The sequence below is a fragment of the Cervus elaphus genome, chromosome 12, assembly GCF_910594005.1.
Source record: "Cervus elaphus chromosome 12, mCerEla1.1, whole genome shotgun sequence".
Classification (NCBI taxonomy): domain Eukaryota; kingdom Metazoa; phylum Chordata; class Mammalia; order Artiodactyla; family Cervidae; genus Cervus; species Cervus elaphus.
In genome coordinates, this window is record NC_057826.1 from 89,545,642 (window position 1) to 89,563,977 (window position 18,336).

At 37.0% G+C, this 18,336-nt stretch overlaps 1 protein-coding gene across 1 annotated transcript in view; it reads left to right on the forward strand.

Moving 5' to 3' along the window:
- The window catches only part of HOMER1 (homer scaffold protein 1), a 132,239-nt gene extending 117,535 nt beyond the window's left edge, over positions 1-14,704 (forward strand). The window contains exon 9 of the mRNA XM_043919949.1: positions 6,191-14,704. Within this exon, the coding sequence (XP_043775884.1) occupies positions 6,191-6,379 (189 nt within the window). The 3' untranslated portion in view covers positions 6,380-14,704. The remainder of the gene's footprint in view (positions 1-6,190) is intronic.
- The last annotated feature ends 3,632 nt before the right edge of the window (positions 14,705-18,336 follow it).

Consider the following 18,336-nt stretch of genomic DNA (forward strand, 5'->3'; position numbering starts at 1 on the left):
ACTTCCATTACTGGAGTGTGAAATCCTGGTTATTGCTCTGACTCTGTTCCACACTCAGATCATATAGAAATCCATCCATATTTCCCTTTAGTGCTTCTGTGGTTTCATTTTTTACATTTAGATCTCTGATTCACTTGGGGTTTGTCCTTTGTGTGTGGTGTGAGATATGGATCTAAGTTTATCCTTTTTCAAATGTCTGTCTTGTTATCTCATTACCATTTATTTAAAACTTTATCCTTTTTTCCGAGAGATTTGAGATATTCAGCTTCCATGAGTATCTTGGTCTATATCTGGATTTTCACTTCTGTCCTGCTAAGTCACTCGTATCTATTCACACATCCTAGTACCACACTGCTTTACTCATAGAGGCGTTACAGTATATTTAATATTGAATATGGTCCATCAGCCCTCATAGGTTTTCTTTCTTAGCATTTTTCTAAATGTATTCTTAACATGTTTTTTCCATATGTATTTTAGTATTAACATTAGTACCAATTTTAGTTTCAACAAAAAGCTTAGCTTTGTAAAAAAAAAAATCATTGGTATTGCTTAAAATTTAGATTGCTAGTTTAGCAGAAGTGATATCTTCATGAGGTTTCCATCCTATTCAAGAACAGAGGATGTCTTCTTACAGGTTTACGTCTACTTTTGTGTTTTTCAGGAACGTTTTAAGGCTTTCATCCTGTGAATTTGGAGTGTTTCTTGTTTATTTGTAAATATTTTATCTTCTTTTATACTATTGAAAATTAGGTTTTTTCTGCCATTGTATCTTTTGATTATTGTTTATACAATCAATGTATATGAAAGTTTTTGAATTCTGTTTGCTAATTTTATATCCTGCTACCATACTAAATTATTGTTTGAACTAGTCTTGTCATTTATTTCATTTATTCACTAACAAATAATTTGCAAATAGAAATAATTTTACTTCTTTTTTTCTAGTTCTGAGGGCTCTGTTGATTTTTTTAATTGAGTTACATCTGTTAAAAATACCAGTACAGCGTTAATAGTGAAGGTGACAGACTTATCTTATTCCTGATTTTAGTGGAAATGTCTCTAATACTTTTCCATTAGTTGAAATGCTGGCGCATCATATTATGAGAGTGGCTTATTCCTATTTTCTTGAGTGTTTCTACCAAGAAAGTGTTAACTTTTGTTAACAGCTTTTTTAGTACCAATGGAGATAATCATAATTTTTCCCCCCAGATTCATTAATATGGTTTATTTTATTAATGAATTTTCTAAAACTGAACATTTGCATTCCTAAGATAAATACCACTTAGCTATGGTGTATCATTTTCTTAATGTGGTGTCAGATTTTTGTTCCCTGTTATTTATAGTTTTATATGGTATTCATTTGTAATATTGGTCTGTAATTTTCCTTTTTCAGGTGGGGGCTGAATTTATACAATGTAGGTGTCAAGGTTATACTAGCTTCATAAGATAATTTGGAAGATTTTCTTTATTTTCTTATGCTCTTGAATAATTTATGTCATATTGGAACTATCTGGTCTTTGAAAGTTTAATAGAACTCCCGTTTGAAACTGTCTGGGCCTGGAGCTTTTTTAATTCCTTGATTGCTCTCTATTTCTTCCGCAGATATTAGCCTAGATAAGTTTTCCATCTGGGTTTTCAGATATTCAATGGAAACTCTTGTAATTTCTTATCTTATATAGCTCCTTATCCTTGTCTTTCTTAAGTTTAGTAATAGTATGTCTGTTTTAGACTTCCCTGGTGGCTCAGTTGGTAAAGAGTCTGCCTGCAATGCGTGAGACCTGGGTTCAATCCCTGGGTGGAAAATATTCCCTGGATAAGGAAAGAGCAACCCACTCCAGTATTCTTGCCTGAAGAATTAGATGGACAGAGGAGCCTGGTGGGCTGTAGTCCATGGGGTCAGGAAGAGTCGGACACGACTGAGTGACTAACACTTTCACTTTCGTGTCTATTTTAAGTTTTTTGAAAAATGAAATTCTGACTTATTAATCAGTGTTACTATTTTTCTGTCTTTTACCTAATGAATTTTTACTCTTCTGTTTATTATACCTGCTTTATGGTTTGTTTTGATTTACTTTTTAATTTTTTTTCTAGCATTTTGAAAGGGGAATTTAGTTCCATTGCTTTCATTTTTATTTATTTGTGTTTAGAACTACAGATTTCCTCTGATCGTTGCTTTAATTTGTCCCATAAATTATGACAGTATTTTCATTATCATTAGGTCTTGAAATTCTGTAATTTGGTCTTCCCTTTCATGCTGGAAATGTTTAAAGGAACATGTTTTAATATCCTGGTGGAAGGGTCTTTTAATTTTATGATTTCATTTTACTGCATTGTGATTACAAAGGTTTATTTATATAATTTCTGCTTTGCATAATTTACCGCTTTTCTTATGTAGTCTAGCATATGATCAACTTGTGAATGCTCTTTATTGATTTTGTAATTTAAGCCTTCTACATCCTTACCATTTTTTTGTTCCTCTTGATCTGTCCTATATTGAGAGGAGCATATTAAAAGCTCTTATCAGTGATTTTTTTTCTGTGTGTCCTTACAGCTTCTGTAGTTTCTACTTTGTAAAGATGGCTACTGTGTTTCTTGGTACATAAACATAATTGTTGCATCTTCACTGTGTTATGGCTTTCAGCATCGAAGGTGTGTTTCTTTGCTGCTTTTTCTATGGCTGTCAGAATGCCTGCCTGGTATACCTTTGCTCATGTTATTATTTTGGACTTTCTAAATGAATTTTCCAGTGGAAGGACCTTTTATTTTATGATTAGCTGTCCCCAAGAGCCTCTTTCTCTTTTTATTTTTAAGGGTCTCTTATTTTTTAATTTACTTTCTGTGATCCGAGTCTTCCCTGCTGTGCTCAGGCTTTCCCTGGTGTTGGCAGCAAGGGCTCCTCCGCTGACGGGCGCGGGCGCAGTTGCGGGCAGGGGCCCCCTGCTTGGTGGAATCTCCCCAGACCAGGAGTTGAGGCAGATTCCTGCCCGCCACGCTGCCAGAGAAGTCCCCATCTTCTCGTTTTCACTCTCTCTGCTCAGAAATACTGCCTTTCCGGGTGACCTCCTCAAGGCTTGTGTACCCTGTGAGGTTGCCTCGTGTAGCTCGCTCTGGTCTACCAGGACTTTTTGTTTTCTCCCAGCATCTTGGCACTTTGAGTGGTCTTTCTCTTTCTTTGAGTTATTAGGGTTCAGTCTTAGGTTTTCATTCTCCTCTTCCCTCTTCTGTGTTTCCCCCTCAACCCTGCCTTGCCCTCTGCAAAGAGTTAGAGTAAGAACTTGAGAAGTATCTCTGCGAGAAGCTAGTGCTTATATCTCCTAATTATAGGTAACCTCACATTTGTATTGTTCTCTTTCTTCTAGTTGAACTTGTGGCATTTGTATTGTTTTATTTGTTCTTATTAGTGGTTTATATCTTTTAGAAAGCTGGTTGAAAGATTTCAGTGTACACAGTAGTTTCCCTGTTCATCTGTTCTGTTGATTTCTTGTTTACCAGCATCCCCCTTGGAGAAGGCACACTCCATTAACACAGGGACCGTCTTTGTTTATTTACTACTTTATTCTCAAAGCCTTGGCTTCCCTGGTGGCTCAGTTGGTAAAGAGTCTGCCTGCAATGCTGGGTTTGATCCTGGGTCAGGAAGATCCCCTGGAGAAGGGAATGGTAACCCACTCCAACATTCTTGTCTGGAGACTCTCATGGACAGAGGAGCCTGGTGGGCTACAGCTCATGGGCTCACAGAGAGTCAGACACAACTGAGTGACTAACTTTCATTCTCAAAGCCTAGTTACTTAGAAGACATCTCAGTAAATAATTGTTGAGTAACTCTTCTTCAAAATATGTGTGTCTTTTAGCCATTTTTCTGTTAAATTATTAATACTTGTTTGGATGATCTGTGTATGATCATGTATGATCTATGTGAAGGTTAACAATCTGATAGGACAGTAATATATCTTGTAAGAGTTCAAGATGTGGATCCGATATCAATAAAGACAAATTTTTGTAGCTTTTATTTAGATTAAATGATGCACGATTCAAATTTACAGAAAATGAACCTGACCTGGTCCCATTGATGGTGGTAATAATTGTTTAATTTTTTTTTAATCACTCGAGTGTTGTAAGCTCCATATCTAACAAATACAGAGCATGACCTTCTGCCCACTAGCATTTTATACTTTCAGTTTTTGCCTTCGAAAGCACACAAAAGGATTTAGCAAGTTCTGGCCTCAGCGTTTTATTAGCGCTTTATCTTGGTGCCCTGACACATGCTCACATATCAGTTAAAGAAAGGAAAATAGAAGCACAAAAATCATAATAAGCACAAGAAGGAGTGGCAAGGGGGAATAAAAGTTAAGAAGAAGGGCTGGAAAGTATAGACAGAAGATAGAACTGGGACATGCCCCCAACCAGCTTGCTTCATCCTGCTCTTACATTGTCTGTTCTTCCTCTGGGATCTTGTTCTCTGCCTCAGAATAGACCACAGCACCGACAGCATCAGATTGGATCCCTTTTGTTACAGGCCTGGTGACATTCCTTTAATCGGAGAAGTGGCTCAGAGCACAAGACTCCTGGAGAAGAACAGTGCGGTTTTAATAGCTGGGGGAGTTTGCTGTTTTGCTTGTTTCCACTGAAAATGTTTGGCTGTTTCATTGATTGGCAAGGAGAACAAAGAAGCCTTTCACTTTTTCAGGATGGCTTTAGAGGGCACACTGGGCGGTGCCTGGTAAAGTGGGTGTTTTCTCGTGAATGACATTTGGTCTATTTTTACAGTTGGAAACATTCTAATCTTAAGCTTCTTGTTTGAGCAGGTCAGAGAGCGTGCTGTGGAATTTTTACATTTGATCCGGGGTCTGTTCACTCCCCTATGGTTTAGAGACTTCATGAACTTGGCTTCTGAATTTATAAATATCGTATTGGTTTCAGAATCTGTTGTCATTTTACTTATCTTCACCTTGTAGGTGATTTGAAGGGAAAAGATTAGAAACATACGTGGTTAACATCTAATAATAAATAAGATTGATTGGAAATCTCTAAGTTCTTTCTTTAAAAGTCATTACAGCTGCAGTATTCCTTCTTTATGTCTTCCCAGGCTCTTGCGACTCATCTGTGGTGTCTTTTTGCTTGAGGCTTGCTCTTAGTTAAACATGTGAATATTTCTTTGTGCTGGGAGTGCTAAATCAATGGTTACTTTCTTATATGTATTCAAATCAGTTTTCCAATTATTTTTCTTAGAAGTTTAATTTTGCAGGCATTGTAGGGTAACTGGATTTTGGAAAGAAGTGTACATAGTCCCAACAACCAGAAGGGTTTCCTATTTTCTATGTGTACTTCAATTTCCATCATTCATCTTCACACACACAGCTTTGCCTCATTGTAGTCAGTACACTGCTTCATATTCTGTTATTTGCATTTAACATTTACCAGATTCTTTAAATAATTTTTTTAAAAATCGACCATCCTTTAGATATAGTATATAGTAACTTATAAATAATTTGTAAGTACACCAGGAATTCTGGCATTTATTTTTAAAGTTTAAAAAATTTTTGTTGTCATGAACTTTTGGCTTTCCTTTTGTCATTTTTTTCTTCCCTTAATCTGCAGTATATTGGAATTGTTTTTGTCTAATTCTCTTACATGTACAGGTATTCACTACAGTTTTTAACAGGTGAGCTATGTTCTCTATACACATTCGTTTGATAACTGAGGTGAAACGAAGAATAATTAACATATTCAGAGGATCCTAGATTTGAGAGAGTCATTTCCTTCTCCAAATCTTTCTCCAGCATTGCCAAGAAAGAGAAAAAGTTAATTTGTCTTTTTTTTCTGCCTGCTTTCACTTGAGATTGCTAACAGTTGTGCGTGAGGAAAAGGAGGCGGACACAAATAGAAATGAGATATACCTAATCCACAAAATGGGTCACCAGTCCTGTCTTGGTATTTGAAGTACCTAGACTAATGTTGCCTGACATGAAACAGGCAGGGAGGAAATTTGTACTGGGGGAATAGATGGATTCATGAGCAGCCAGTCAGTAAAACTACATGGACAATCTAAAAACCTCCTTACGCTGTGTTGAGATTCAGAAGCTCATCCTGATGATCAAACTGCATGGACTGTCACAGTATTCTAATAATGAAAGTTATATTGTTTCTTAAATCCTCAACTGACACCCATATATATATCACACTTTTGTTTCTAAAGGAAGTAGAAATTCGGAACAAAGACCTGGAGGGACAACTGTCTGACTTGGAGCAACGTCTGGAGAAAAGTCAGAATGAACAAGAAGCTTTTCGCAATAACCTGAAGACCCTGTTAGAAATCCTTGATGGAAAAATCTTTGAACTAACAGAATTGCGAGATAACTTGGCCAAGCTACTAGAACGCAGCTAAGGAAAGTTAAATTTCAGTGCCAATTGATTAAAAAAGATACTGTCTCTCTTCATAGGATTGTTTGGGCTCCGCATCAAGATTGCACACAAAAAAATTTGAATATCTCTTCTCCACGAGGAGGATCTTTTGAAAATTTGGAATTGTATATTTCAGTGTAAATTTTAGAATTCAGCTTGTAGCTAGTTGGGGAAAAAAAAAAGAGATGAAAAACTTGAACTACAAATTACCTCCATGTATATTATTGGCCATAGTTAACTAGAAAGTTATAAATAGACACTTAATGCAATCTTTTTTTTCTGATATTAGCCAATGGGAGAATTAACAAATGTCTGGGTCACATCCCCCTTTTTGTGTTCAACACAGTGAAGGTTATCTGCTTTTTAAATTAATTTATTTATGATATCTAAAGCTGTGTTTTGTGCAAAAACTTAGTGATGAAAGCCCTGTCTTTTGTTGTAATCTGAATAATTTCTCAGGATATTTTTGCACTGCCAGAGGCAGTGCCATTACCAATTAATTCTTGCCAGGAGTGAAAGAGAGCTGCATCTTTAATTGAAACATACTACAACTGGGTGTATAGAGTTCTTCCCTTTTTTTATACTGGAAGATATTTCTCTCTGGTGACCACTCTGATACACTCTGGTGTTCTCTAATCTTGTCTGCTGTATAGTTTACTTTTCCATATTGATTCCATGTATTTATGAAAAGATACTGTCTCCCATTTTATTACACATTTTAAAGCCAACTAATGAAGGCAGCTGAGTCCCTCCAAAATTTTTCTTTTTAAATTTCTAATAAATTTGACACACAGTACTGAAATACAGCAGCCGTCCACTGACGGTCTGGTCTAGCAATGTTAAGTATATTTACAGAATATGCAATTACATTTATTTATATATTTTGCAAGAAATCTTTTCTGAATGATTAATGCATTTCAATTTACCAATACTAATGGTTGTTGGGGAACTGTTTATTATAGATCATTTTAAGGTGTATAGCTATTTTAAAGGCGATCCATTTCCATCAAGCAGCCAATCAGAGGACTATTGGGATTGGAGCCGCTTACTCTGTCTGGGTCTTCGCATCAACAACATCTCTAGTCGATCCTCACAAGGCAATATTCTAAACTGTTAACTAGGCATTTCAAAACAGGATTTCAATTCAGTGGGCTCTCCTCAGTGAACAGGTTTTAATGTTGTTTTGATGTAATTTTAAAGGACTTTTAGCAAACATGCATTTCCTTATATATTTCTTTTAAGGAGCTATTTTAAAAGTAAGTCAAGTGCTGTCTAGTCTGCTTATGGAGTAAGAATTGCATCAGAGTCCATATATTCTTGCTGTACAATGCTTGTGATGTTGAGGAGGGTTCTTTTTTAAAGTGTATGCTTGAGTATCGACTCCATGGAGTCTGCAAATGCACTGACTTTTTGTTTGTACCCCAAAACAATTGAATTGTTAAGTACAAAATTAAGCTGATTAATCAATTTGTAACCCATTTTTTCACTCACACAGCTACTCAACACCAGACAATTTTGTTTTATATATGTATGTGTATGTATGTAAATACATACATATTAATTTATATTAGAGTGAAAAATAAATGGTTTGTTTCTAAAGTTAGTTTCTAAAGTGAGTTTTCAGGTGTCTCTGAAAAGTTTATATCAGACACTTAATCATCATGTATTATATGTGCTATAATATCATGTACCTCCATCTATTTTAGGGTATTTTCCTTACCTATTTCTTGTAGGGAGGATAATTTAGGTACACAAGCTCAGAGCTATTTCTCTGATAAATCAGGTAATAAAATTTATTTGATTGATGGAATTTTGAAGTAGATGTGACTTTATCCATCAGTTTCTGAGTACAGAGCACCATATTTTAATTTAAATAGGGGATTTAACACTAGGGATCAGGGAATTTAGTTATGAAGAGTTAAAAAAATTAAAGAAAAAAAAACAATGTTAACTATTGAAATGGTAAGTGAATTATTTTAATGATGTAATAAGATATTTTTAAATTTTGACATAGTTGTCATTTAATGGGAAAATAAGTCACCAAAATGTCTCCACTTGAATTGTATTGATATATGAGACATGTGTGTAATTCAATATATACATATACTCATATGTATATACAGAAAATTATTTTTAATATTTTCCTACTGATATGAAATTTAAAATTGGAAATTTTGTGAGTTTTTTCTTTTCCAATAGAGTCTACTTTTTTTCTTTTTTTAGTGATTTCAACAATTTCTTGAGGGCTGCACCTTTAAATTCCCAGATTGTCTTTAGACATGTATAGTATATGGGATAAGGTGGACACAAGTGCACATATAAATAAAATCTTCTTATTAAGACTATTTTAAACATTCATTTACAGTAGGAGAGTACCTAGAAATCATCATCAACAAGTCATAATTAGGCTATGTGCCTACTGTCGTTTTCTCCGTTTCTGTATTATATAAATAAAAGTTTGCATATTAAGATTTGATTTTTTTCCCAGAGACAAATATTATATAATGTATCTATATTTAGATCAAACTGTGGTAATATATTTATCAGAAAACAATGTTGGGGGACTATAGCCTGAACATGTGGACTGGAAGTGGACACAGGGGAGGAGAGCAGAGATTGATTCCCATTGTGTAAAGTTACTCTGTGATGACTGAATTCTTGTACAAAAAGACAACTGAAAAAAAGAAAAACAAAAATACAGTTTTTATTTTGAAATACCTTTGTTGTTCTCTGAAGAATGTACTTTATCTTTTTTTCCTTCAGTCTTTTACAGATATTTTTAAAGAAGCATTTAAGTAATGGCAGCATTTACTTAAATCTTACAGGTGCTACTGGATTTTGCATTAGTGTGTTATGTTGTGAAATCCTAACTTTGACATAAAAGGTTTTATAAGTATTTCCCTGCCTGGAAAATTAGTTTTTGTTTCTCCTCTCTCTTTTTCTCTCTTTTTTCCTCCCTCTTTCTTCCTGCAGATTAAAAAAGGCCATGAAGTTGCACCCCTTCTGTCCCTATAGGAGAACTCCAGCATCACCATAGATTTAATGTTTTGCTGTCATTGAACCTATTGAGAAGCAGTTAGAGGAAAAACTTATACCATTTTTTCAAGTGAAACTAAGAGAGACACTCAAAATTGAACCACCGCCACCTTTTAAAACTCATTTCTCTGCCTTGTTAAAATTAAATGTATTCTTTCACATGTGCGCTCCAGTCTTCCACGTTTTTACTTAACTCCGGAGTGTGTTCAGCCGCTTTCTCCTTTCTGACTTTCTGACAGCTCTGGAACGGGAGGCGAGACAGAGGAAATATTTGTTTGGTGGCAGTGGTTTATTGGTTTTTTTATTTATAGAAATCCTTTTGTTTGATATCAAATGATTTTAACATCCTGATATTGTGATTGAAGCCATGAAATAATCTTCATTGAATTTTTTTCTTCTGGATATTTAGCATTGTTCCTTTATCCTTTGTGAAGTCAATTAATTTATATAAATCTTAAAGAGGAAAACTTTCAGGTAAGAAGTAGTTGAGAATGACACATTTGAGGAAAAAAAAAAACTTTTCTCCAGTAGGATACTATGCTATAATCAGTATTTGCCGTAAAGATAATTTTCATGTGAGAAAGCATTTTAAAAATTACTAGAAAGGGATCATTTTGGAATGGAAACAGATTTATCATTCACCTTACTCTAAATTGTGAGAATGTATTTTTTAATAATATTCATGTTAAATTGGACCTTAAATTTTATTTAGCCTTTTATTTTGTACTAGAGTATAGTCAATTGGACCTTTAATTTTTATGGCAGTTTTTCTCTGTGGGAATCTGATGTATTGTTGTTACAGAAATAAGCATAGTTAATGAATTGAAGAAATGAATGTTTTTCTCTTTTTGTTTATATATTGTAAAATAGCTTCAAATAACTAACAATTTTACTCAAGAAAAGACTTGATCAGCATTCACTGCCAAGTGATTTCTGCTTAGTATACTAGATAAAAAAGGATGGAGTTGTTTTTACCAAAACCAGGTGATCCTGGGAGAGAAATTGCACCCAGAATAGGGGAAAGGCCATACGCTCCCAACAGATTTCTAGTCAATTCATTGATCTCTGTAAGTACCCTTTTGATTAAAGCACATATTCCAGAGGATACCAGGAGTGTATGGGGTGAGGAGGGGATATTTTTCGTGAAACCAGGACCAGCAAAAGAGTAGGAGCATAATGCCCTCCGTTTTTATCTCAGACACGTCAGGATAGCCAGAGTAACGTAAAGTGCTATTTCCTACCTTGCTGCTGCTTTTAACTAAACAATTTGGGATTGCCCTAATGAATTTCAGAGGCTTCCAAAAGATCCTGTCATTTTTGCCTGTCAGGATTTATAACCTAATATGACACACAGCGCTCAGAACTCACCATTCTGTGGCATTCTGACCTACTTTGTCAATTATTTTCACGTCAGATTTACCCAGGGACAGAAAGATTACTCTGCTTTCTCCTAATAAAACCAAATGAAGTGACAATGGGTGCCTAGTAAATGCAAAATTAAGCCCATTCTGTAATATAGAAAATTTTTTTCTGTTTTTTTTTAAAAATTTCTTTTCTGGGTATCTTTTCTAACTACATTCATTATTTTATCTTGTTATCTGTTTTATAACTATGTTACTATATATGCATAAATATATAGTAAGTTGTATCTATATGACATGTATATATGACTTTTTTGGTTATTATACCTTAAGTGGAATGACTGTTTCAGAAAACAGGGCTAGAAGTCAATGTTTTCTCAACAACTTCAAAGTGAAAGCAAATAGAACTAGGTGTTTGTTGACTGTCTGTGACAGGCACTGTACTAACTGTTTGATGTTTCATCTCTACATATAGGGTCCCTGCCAGGGGTGTCCTTTGGAGGGGGGATGCAGGGGAAAGGCTCTCATGATTGCACCTGCTGTGTCCCAGCAGTCAGTCTGGCTTTCCTGTCCACTGTCAGAAGGTGGAGATCTTGCTCATGTTGCTGGTACAGTTTCCCCTCAAGCTTGCCTGCTTACCTCTTCTCTCTGTAATATCTCTGTTAGGGCACTTCTTAACTATAAATCTTGTATTTGCTTTTCTTGAACTTCTTCCTGCAGCCTCCTTTGGTATTCACAATGCTTGTCAGTCAGTTGCAGATCATACTTTGTTTGTGAGTGTCATATTTATGCAGTATTTTTTCTTCTCCAGTATTTTTAATTTATAGACTTCAGATAATCCAAGCAAAGTAGCTTTCATATGCACAATTTCAGTCTGTAAAATTTAAGTAGCAAACTACTTATGAAGGTCTTGGGGAGACAAATTACCCGATAAGGTTCCTAGTGAAATAAGTTGTAAACCTGTAAAACTCCTCCCCCAACACTAAATTAGAAGCTAAGCAGGATGTGGGTTTTGCAGTCAGCACTGGGTAACTTTGTGGTCAGTTCTGGTTCCACAGAAGTTAAAGCTTTTTCCGGTTGATCAAGACATTAGATCAGCCACAGAAGTAACTCATGGTCCTCGGTACTTTAGATGGGTGATAGCCCTCATATAAAGGAATCATGTGTTGTGTCTTTTCTGCATCTGGCTTAATGTTTCCAAAGTTTCCGTGTTATGGCTTATATCAGAATTTCATTCCCTTTCAATGCTGAATAATATTGCATTGTATGGATGTACCACATTTTGTTTATCCATTTATCTTTTGATGGACACTTGGGTCATTTCCACCTTTTGGCACTTGTGAGTAATTCTGCAATGAATATTCATATACAAGTATTTGAGTCATGCTTTCATTTCTTTGAATATATACCTAGGAGTGGAATTGCTGGATCATACAGTAACTCTATCTTTAACCTTTTAAGAAAGGGTTGGGTTTGAACTGGAATAATTTAAAAGTCTTATGGAGCAAGGTGCCATCTCATTGGGAAATCACAGTTGTGGGGTTAGTATTTGTTAATAGACCTGTAAGTGATCCATTGGCCTCTTAAGTTGTGCCTTCAACTCTCTTACCTAAAACATCTGTTAAGCTCCTGCTCTATCCCAGGAATAGAAATGTGAAGAGAGATGCTTATCCTTTGGTGCAGAACACAGTTCACGGTGCCTAAGTGCTGTGATAGACAGGAGCCTAGTATGAGGGGGACCAGAGGGAAGAAGAGTCAAGAAATCTTTCCCAGAAGAGGCCCCAACTGAGTTTTGGTGGAGGAGTAAAGGCTAGCTAGTGTAAGAAGGGGTGTGAGAGAATTGTAGGGAGTGTGTCATGTGCAAAGACTAGGATGGATGAAAGCATTGAGACATTCGGAGAATTAGAATGCGTTAGTATACTGACACATAGGGTGTTAGGGCCGGGTGTATGGAATAAGATAGTGATTGAAGAGTAGGCAAAGGGTAGATCAGCAAAGACTTTTTAAGCACATGAAAGATATGGGTTTTATTCTGAAATCATCTGGAGATATTGAAGAACTATTTTTGTAAAGAAGTAATGTAGTGTTAAAATATATGGTTTAAAAATCTAGGTATTGAGACTCCCCTTGGTGGTCCAGTGGTTAACTCTGCACTTCCATTACAGGGGGGATGGGTTCGATCCCTGGTTGGGGAACTAAGATCCCACATGCTACATGGCATGACCAAAAAAAGAAAATAGAGTCTAGATAGCTCTAGAGATCACAATAGCCACTGTTAAGTGGCTCTACTGGAATAGAGAAGGTGAAATGGATTCATAGAGTATTTGGGAGGTAGAATGAGTACGGATTCTTGGTAGAATCAGTAGATGGCAAAAAAAAAAAAGAGGAGAATACAGGCTGATTCCTAGGTCTCTTGAGTTGGACAACCAGGTGAAAAATCCCATTTACCGAGACAATGAATTCAAGATGGGGAATGGCTTAGGTTTGGTGAAGGCAGGGCAAAACAAGATGAATGGTGGGTTAGATCTGTTTTAAGTTTAAGATACCTGTGAAATATCCGAGTGGAAATATGATTCTGGTTGGGACTTAGGAGAAAAATTGATGAGTTGGAGATAAAATATTTGGGGATTGTCAGCCTATGTAATTATAATTGAGGGCATGAAAACTGGGGTGATTACAAGATGAAAATGTCACTTTGGGCCAGGTGTAAGACAAGAGTTTGCAAAAGAAACCAAGAGTGATGAGTAGACAGACAGAGTAGGGGACTCACGGAACCCAGGGTGGAGTTTCAGAAAGCCAGACTTCAAATGAGGTTAAAAAAACTGACACAGCAACTCATGTCTTGAGGCAATGATATTGCAAGTATGTTCTGCTGAGACCTTTCGTTAATATTTGATTGATATATTTTAACATAAACTTAAAAATGAACAAACTCAGATATGCAGTTTATAACATTTTAAAACATTGAAATCTGGCAAACATCAGTACCAGGTTAACTGTTTTTGTGCAGATGCCAACATCAAGCCATCTCTGGTAAATTGAAGAGCATCTTGGTATTTCAAGGTGAACTATTAAAGAACCACTACCATTTCTTTTTTTTTTTTCCACTACAACCAGTTACCATTTCTTAATGTGAATCAGAAATTTCTCAAAACTGTGCAACTGAAACAAAATATAGAAATAGGATCAACATACGATAATATCTGTCTTCTGTAAACCTCAAATGCTGTTTATGAAAATAGTTTCACTTTTCTTCTTGACGTATTATTCAATTAAATGTTACATACCATCCTGTTAATATATTGGTTGGTTTTCCATGTAGCTGTCATTTCTAAAAAGCTCTAGGGATGGGGAGGGGGTCACTCTTTCCTAGTAGAACTTGGCTTATTACCTTTTCTGTGGCTGAGCTGCCTCTCCTCTCCTCAAAGTCAAGTTCTAGAGGCTTGAGTGTATTACATGTATCTTTTTAAAATGTGTTATTTTGATACTGAATTCACCACTAGGACCAGATGGCATTTGTGTTTTCATTGCTATAGAAAGTTTAGAGAATTAATATTTATGTTAATCTTAAATGATCCTTATTCTTTTTCATATTGATTCATAAACAGGTCACTGTATACAAATTATCTCTGGTATAAATGATCTCAAACAAGGACAACAACAACAAAATACTCTCTGTACTGGGTTTTAGAATGCTGTATAGTATATTTGATTTTTATTTCTAGTTTGAGTTAAAATTAGCTTGAATTCCTTGGGTAGACATGACTTGCACTACTTGGGCAACAAATTAGAGCATGTTAGATATTCCAGGAAGAAAAGAGGAGCTTCTGGTTTTCAAATTTGGCTCCAACTAATCCATAAAATTTGCAAATCACTTGTGAATTGTCAAATAAACTCTTACTTTTAAACCACTTTTGTTCATATTGTTCTTATGTAGTGATTAATCTTGGTCTCCTTTGGCAGAGCCTTTATTTTAGAATATGTCCTGTGGATTAAAAATCCCATGTTATATATAATAGTACAGAACATCACTGTCTATGGCACATGTCCTCCTCACAGCAGCTCACAACCAGTTTTCACAGCAGTGTTGTGACTTCAGGGTTACTGTTATTCTCATTTTATAGATTTTGTAGAGCCTGAGATCCAGCAATATTAAGAGATGAACCAAGTAAGAGGCAGAACACGGACTAGAACACAGGTCCTTTGCCTGCTCATCCTGTTCCCTTCCCACTGCATCGTGTCTGAACCATGAACTGCAGACCTTTTTTAAGAAGGCAGGTGCAAAAATTTACCAACTCACAATATTTAATAAGTATTACTTAATGAGGAAAATCATTTTTTCTTTCAAAAACATACTATGTTTTTGAATGCTTGTCTCTCTGCTTCTCTCCTTTTTAAGGAAAAAATCCTTTATTTTCACTTATATTATGGAAGTGGTTCACATATGCTTTCCTTTTGCAAATGTCTTTAATAGTACAGATAAAGCAAAAATCACCCTTGATCTTTCAGTTCCAGTCCTACAAATTACTACTATAATCTGTTTCATGTATATCCCTTTAGCATTTTTATATGTATTTGTATACAGTATATATGTGCTTATAGAAATAACTAGTTGTGTTTGAGGGGAGGAGGTACATAAATTTTATCAAATGGTATGTCTTGTTATACAATTGCTATTCTTAATCTCTTGGGAAGATCTGTCCAAGTTAGTACACATAGACTTGCCTCATGCTTTTTAACTTCCTTAGTGTATTGAATTTTATGGATGGGTGATGGTTTATTTAAGCATTTCCATATTTTTTTCTTGCTTTTTTGTTCTATCCCTTCTTTCAGACCATGATGCTATTTTCTTAAGTGCTAGAGGTATTCAAGATTGCTTACTACCCTGTTACCAAATGTTCCACAGTCCCTCTCATATCCTCAGTAAGAATGAACTCTGGATAAATAGCTTTTCCTGAAAACTAAAATTCAAAAACAAATTTATCTGGTCTTGATGAAAATCCTTCTGAATTATACTTCATGCAACACCTAGCAACATGCTTTGGACATAGTCACTGCTCTTGGAAATGTGCTGAGGGACTGAACACGCTTACCGCCATAGAAAAGAGAGGACTCTTGGTGTAAATGTTTACCTTTGCATAGTGACTTGGTATACCAACTGTCCAAGGCCACCATCTGGGGCTGCCTGGAGGACCCCAGGTGTGTGTAGGACAGTTTAAAACTCAAAGTGCTCTGCTTAGAACCTTCAAAGCAGGAAAGAAGGACATAAGTTTAAAAAGGAAAGGAGAAATGAGAAGATGCTTAAACTGTGGTGTGTATCATGAAAGGAATGGTAACTTCTGGGGAATATACGGGGGCGGGGGAGATAGAGTCATTGAGGAGGGGGCCTTTGAGCCGATATATAGAAGGGGAATGGCCATCTACTTCAAAGATCAGGTGGATGGGTGGAGAGCTGAGCAGAAAGGCTCGTCACAAGAACAGAGCCATGGGCTCAAATTCAGTCTCATGCCCAGCGGCTTAGCTTGAAGCACCAGAGCAGATAGGTGGACAGACTCCGGATGGGACCTTATCATGTGTCCTCAGCAGTTCTGACTTTCCCTAAGGGGGATGAAAAGTCCCCAAAACCTCAGAGGAGGAAAGTAATGGGACTGGATTTATGTTTTAGAGAAAGGAAGTCACTCTGGCCGCAGTATCAAGAACAAATTCAAGACTGTGAGGTGATGGAGGTGTTAACTAACCCTACTGTGGTGATCATTGCACAATATATGCATGTACCAAATCATCAGTTGTACACCTTAAACTCACAAAATGTTACATGTCAATTGTAGCAATCCAGGTAAGAGACCAAAAAAAAAAAAAAAAAAAATAGAAAAAGGGAAATGATGTGAAAATAGCTGAGCCAAATACGAAAGATACTCAGGAGGTATGTGCTGAGATGATACGTTGAAAGTTTTAATTTCAGCTTCTCTTCTGGCTTTTATTCCTCCTTCCCCCACTTTGTTGCTGTTTAGTTGCTAAGTCATGTCTGACTCTTTTCAACCCCCATGGACTGTTGCCCGCCAGGCTCCTCTGTCCATGAGATTCTCCAGGCAAGAATACTGGAGCAGGTTGCCATTTTTTTGCCAGGAGATCTTCCCGACCCAGGGATCAAACCTCGTCTCCTGCATTGGCAGGTGGGTTCTTTACCACTGAGCTACCAGGGAAGCCCTTCTCTCTGCCCCCGCCCCCAGTTCAGGCGACAGCACAAACATCGTCTTCTCTGGCCCTTGGGATTGGATCGTTACTGTAGTAAACAGAGAGTCAACTCTTTACTTTTGGATTTCTCCCCTTGAATGATACCTTTTTAAAAAGACATCCGCCTCCCCATGAAACAAGGAAGAGAAATGGAAGGGAAATGAGATGAAGAGAGGGTGGCAAGAGTCACCAAGAAAAGGCCTGAGCACCGCCTCTCCTACCAACACACCAGCCTGAGATCAGAGTTTGGCGAACAAATTAGTGAGTCTGCAGAGAGGACGGAGAATCAAAGTGCAGAAGACACAACGTGCAGAAGACATCCAGCTGCCTCAGTTTCCAAGCTTTGCCTGGATGTTTCTTGGGAGTCCAAGCTGGCCAAGGGAGGAGCTGAGAGTTTTCCCTGCCTTGCCCTCTAGCAGGCACATGCCACTGGCAAAGGAGCCAGTGAATCAGGACAGAAGGTCACCTGCATGGATGTGGCACCAGTGACCAGATGGACATCGGTGGATGCTGGTACAGAAGCATGCGAGTGACCAGGGCCAGAGGGGACCCAGCCGTGTAAGCAAACGCAGCATCAACAGAATGCTGTTCTGTTGGCTCAATTGAGCTCAATCCTGACTCAATAACCAGGACCCGCACTCCCCTAGCCTCCCAAGTGCTTGATAACGAGGTGAATTTAATTGTAATCGCAGGGAGGAGGTGGTTTCAGCTGGGGAATTCTGATTGGCTGGGCTTATCTTAAGTTGACAAAAACAATGTTTCTGCTGCTATGCAGAAGGCATTTTAGAATAACATTATACTGTTTGCACAGTCTAGTTGTGGCCTGGGAACATGTATCCGCTAGCAGTACACATTGGAGGACTTGGTAACTGTCTGGAAGACCTCTCGGTTTCTAGACTGGGTCTAAAGAAAGATAACTCCAGGACCTGGTGACGTTGAGGTACTTCTCCAGAAGCTTTATGGATCTGAAGCTTGGGAGATGAATGCAAGCTAGCGAAATGTGTTTGAAAGTTACCAGAAGACAGGCTATTGGTGAAGTGGTGAGTGGATGAAGGTGGGTAAGGAGGACAGGACCAGAGTCCTGGAATCGCTGACACGTAACCGAGGGTGCAGAGAAAATGGACTTAGACAAGAGCCTACGAGGAAAGGTCCAAAATAGAGAACTAACAGTTGATACCAGATAATCAAATTGATAACTCATTTTTTTTTGGTACTAAATCAATAGAGTCCAGCCCAGGAGAGTTCATGGGAACAAACTAAAATTCTTTGTGATATCTATTCTCCTTATCCAGGGAGTTATCTTCCTCAT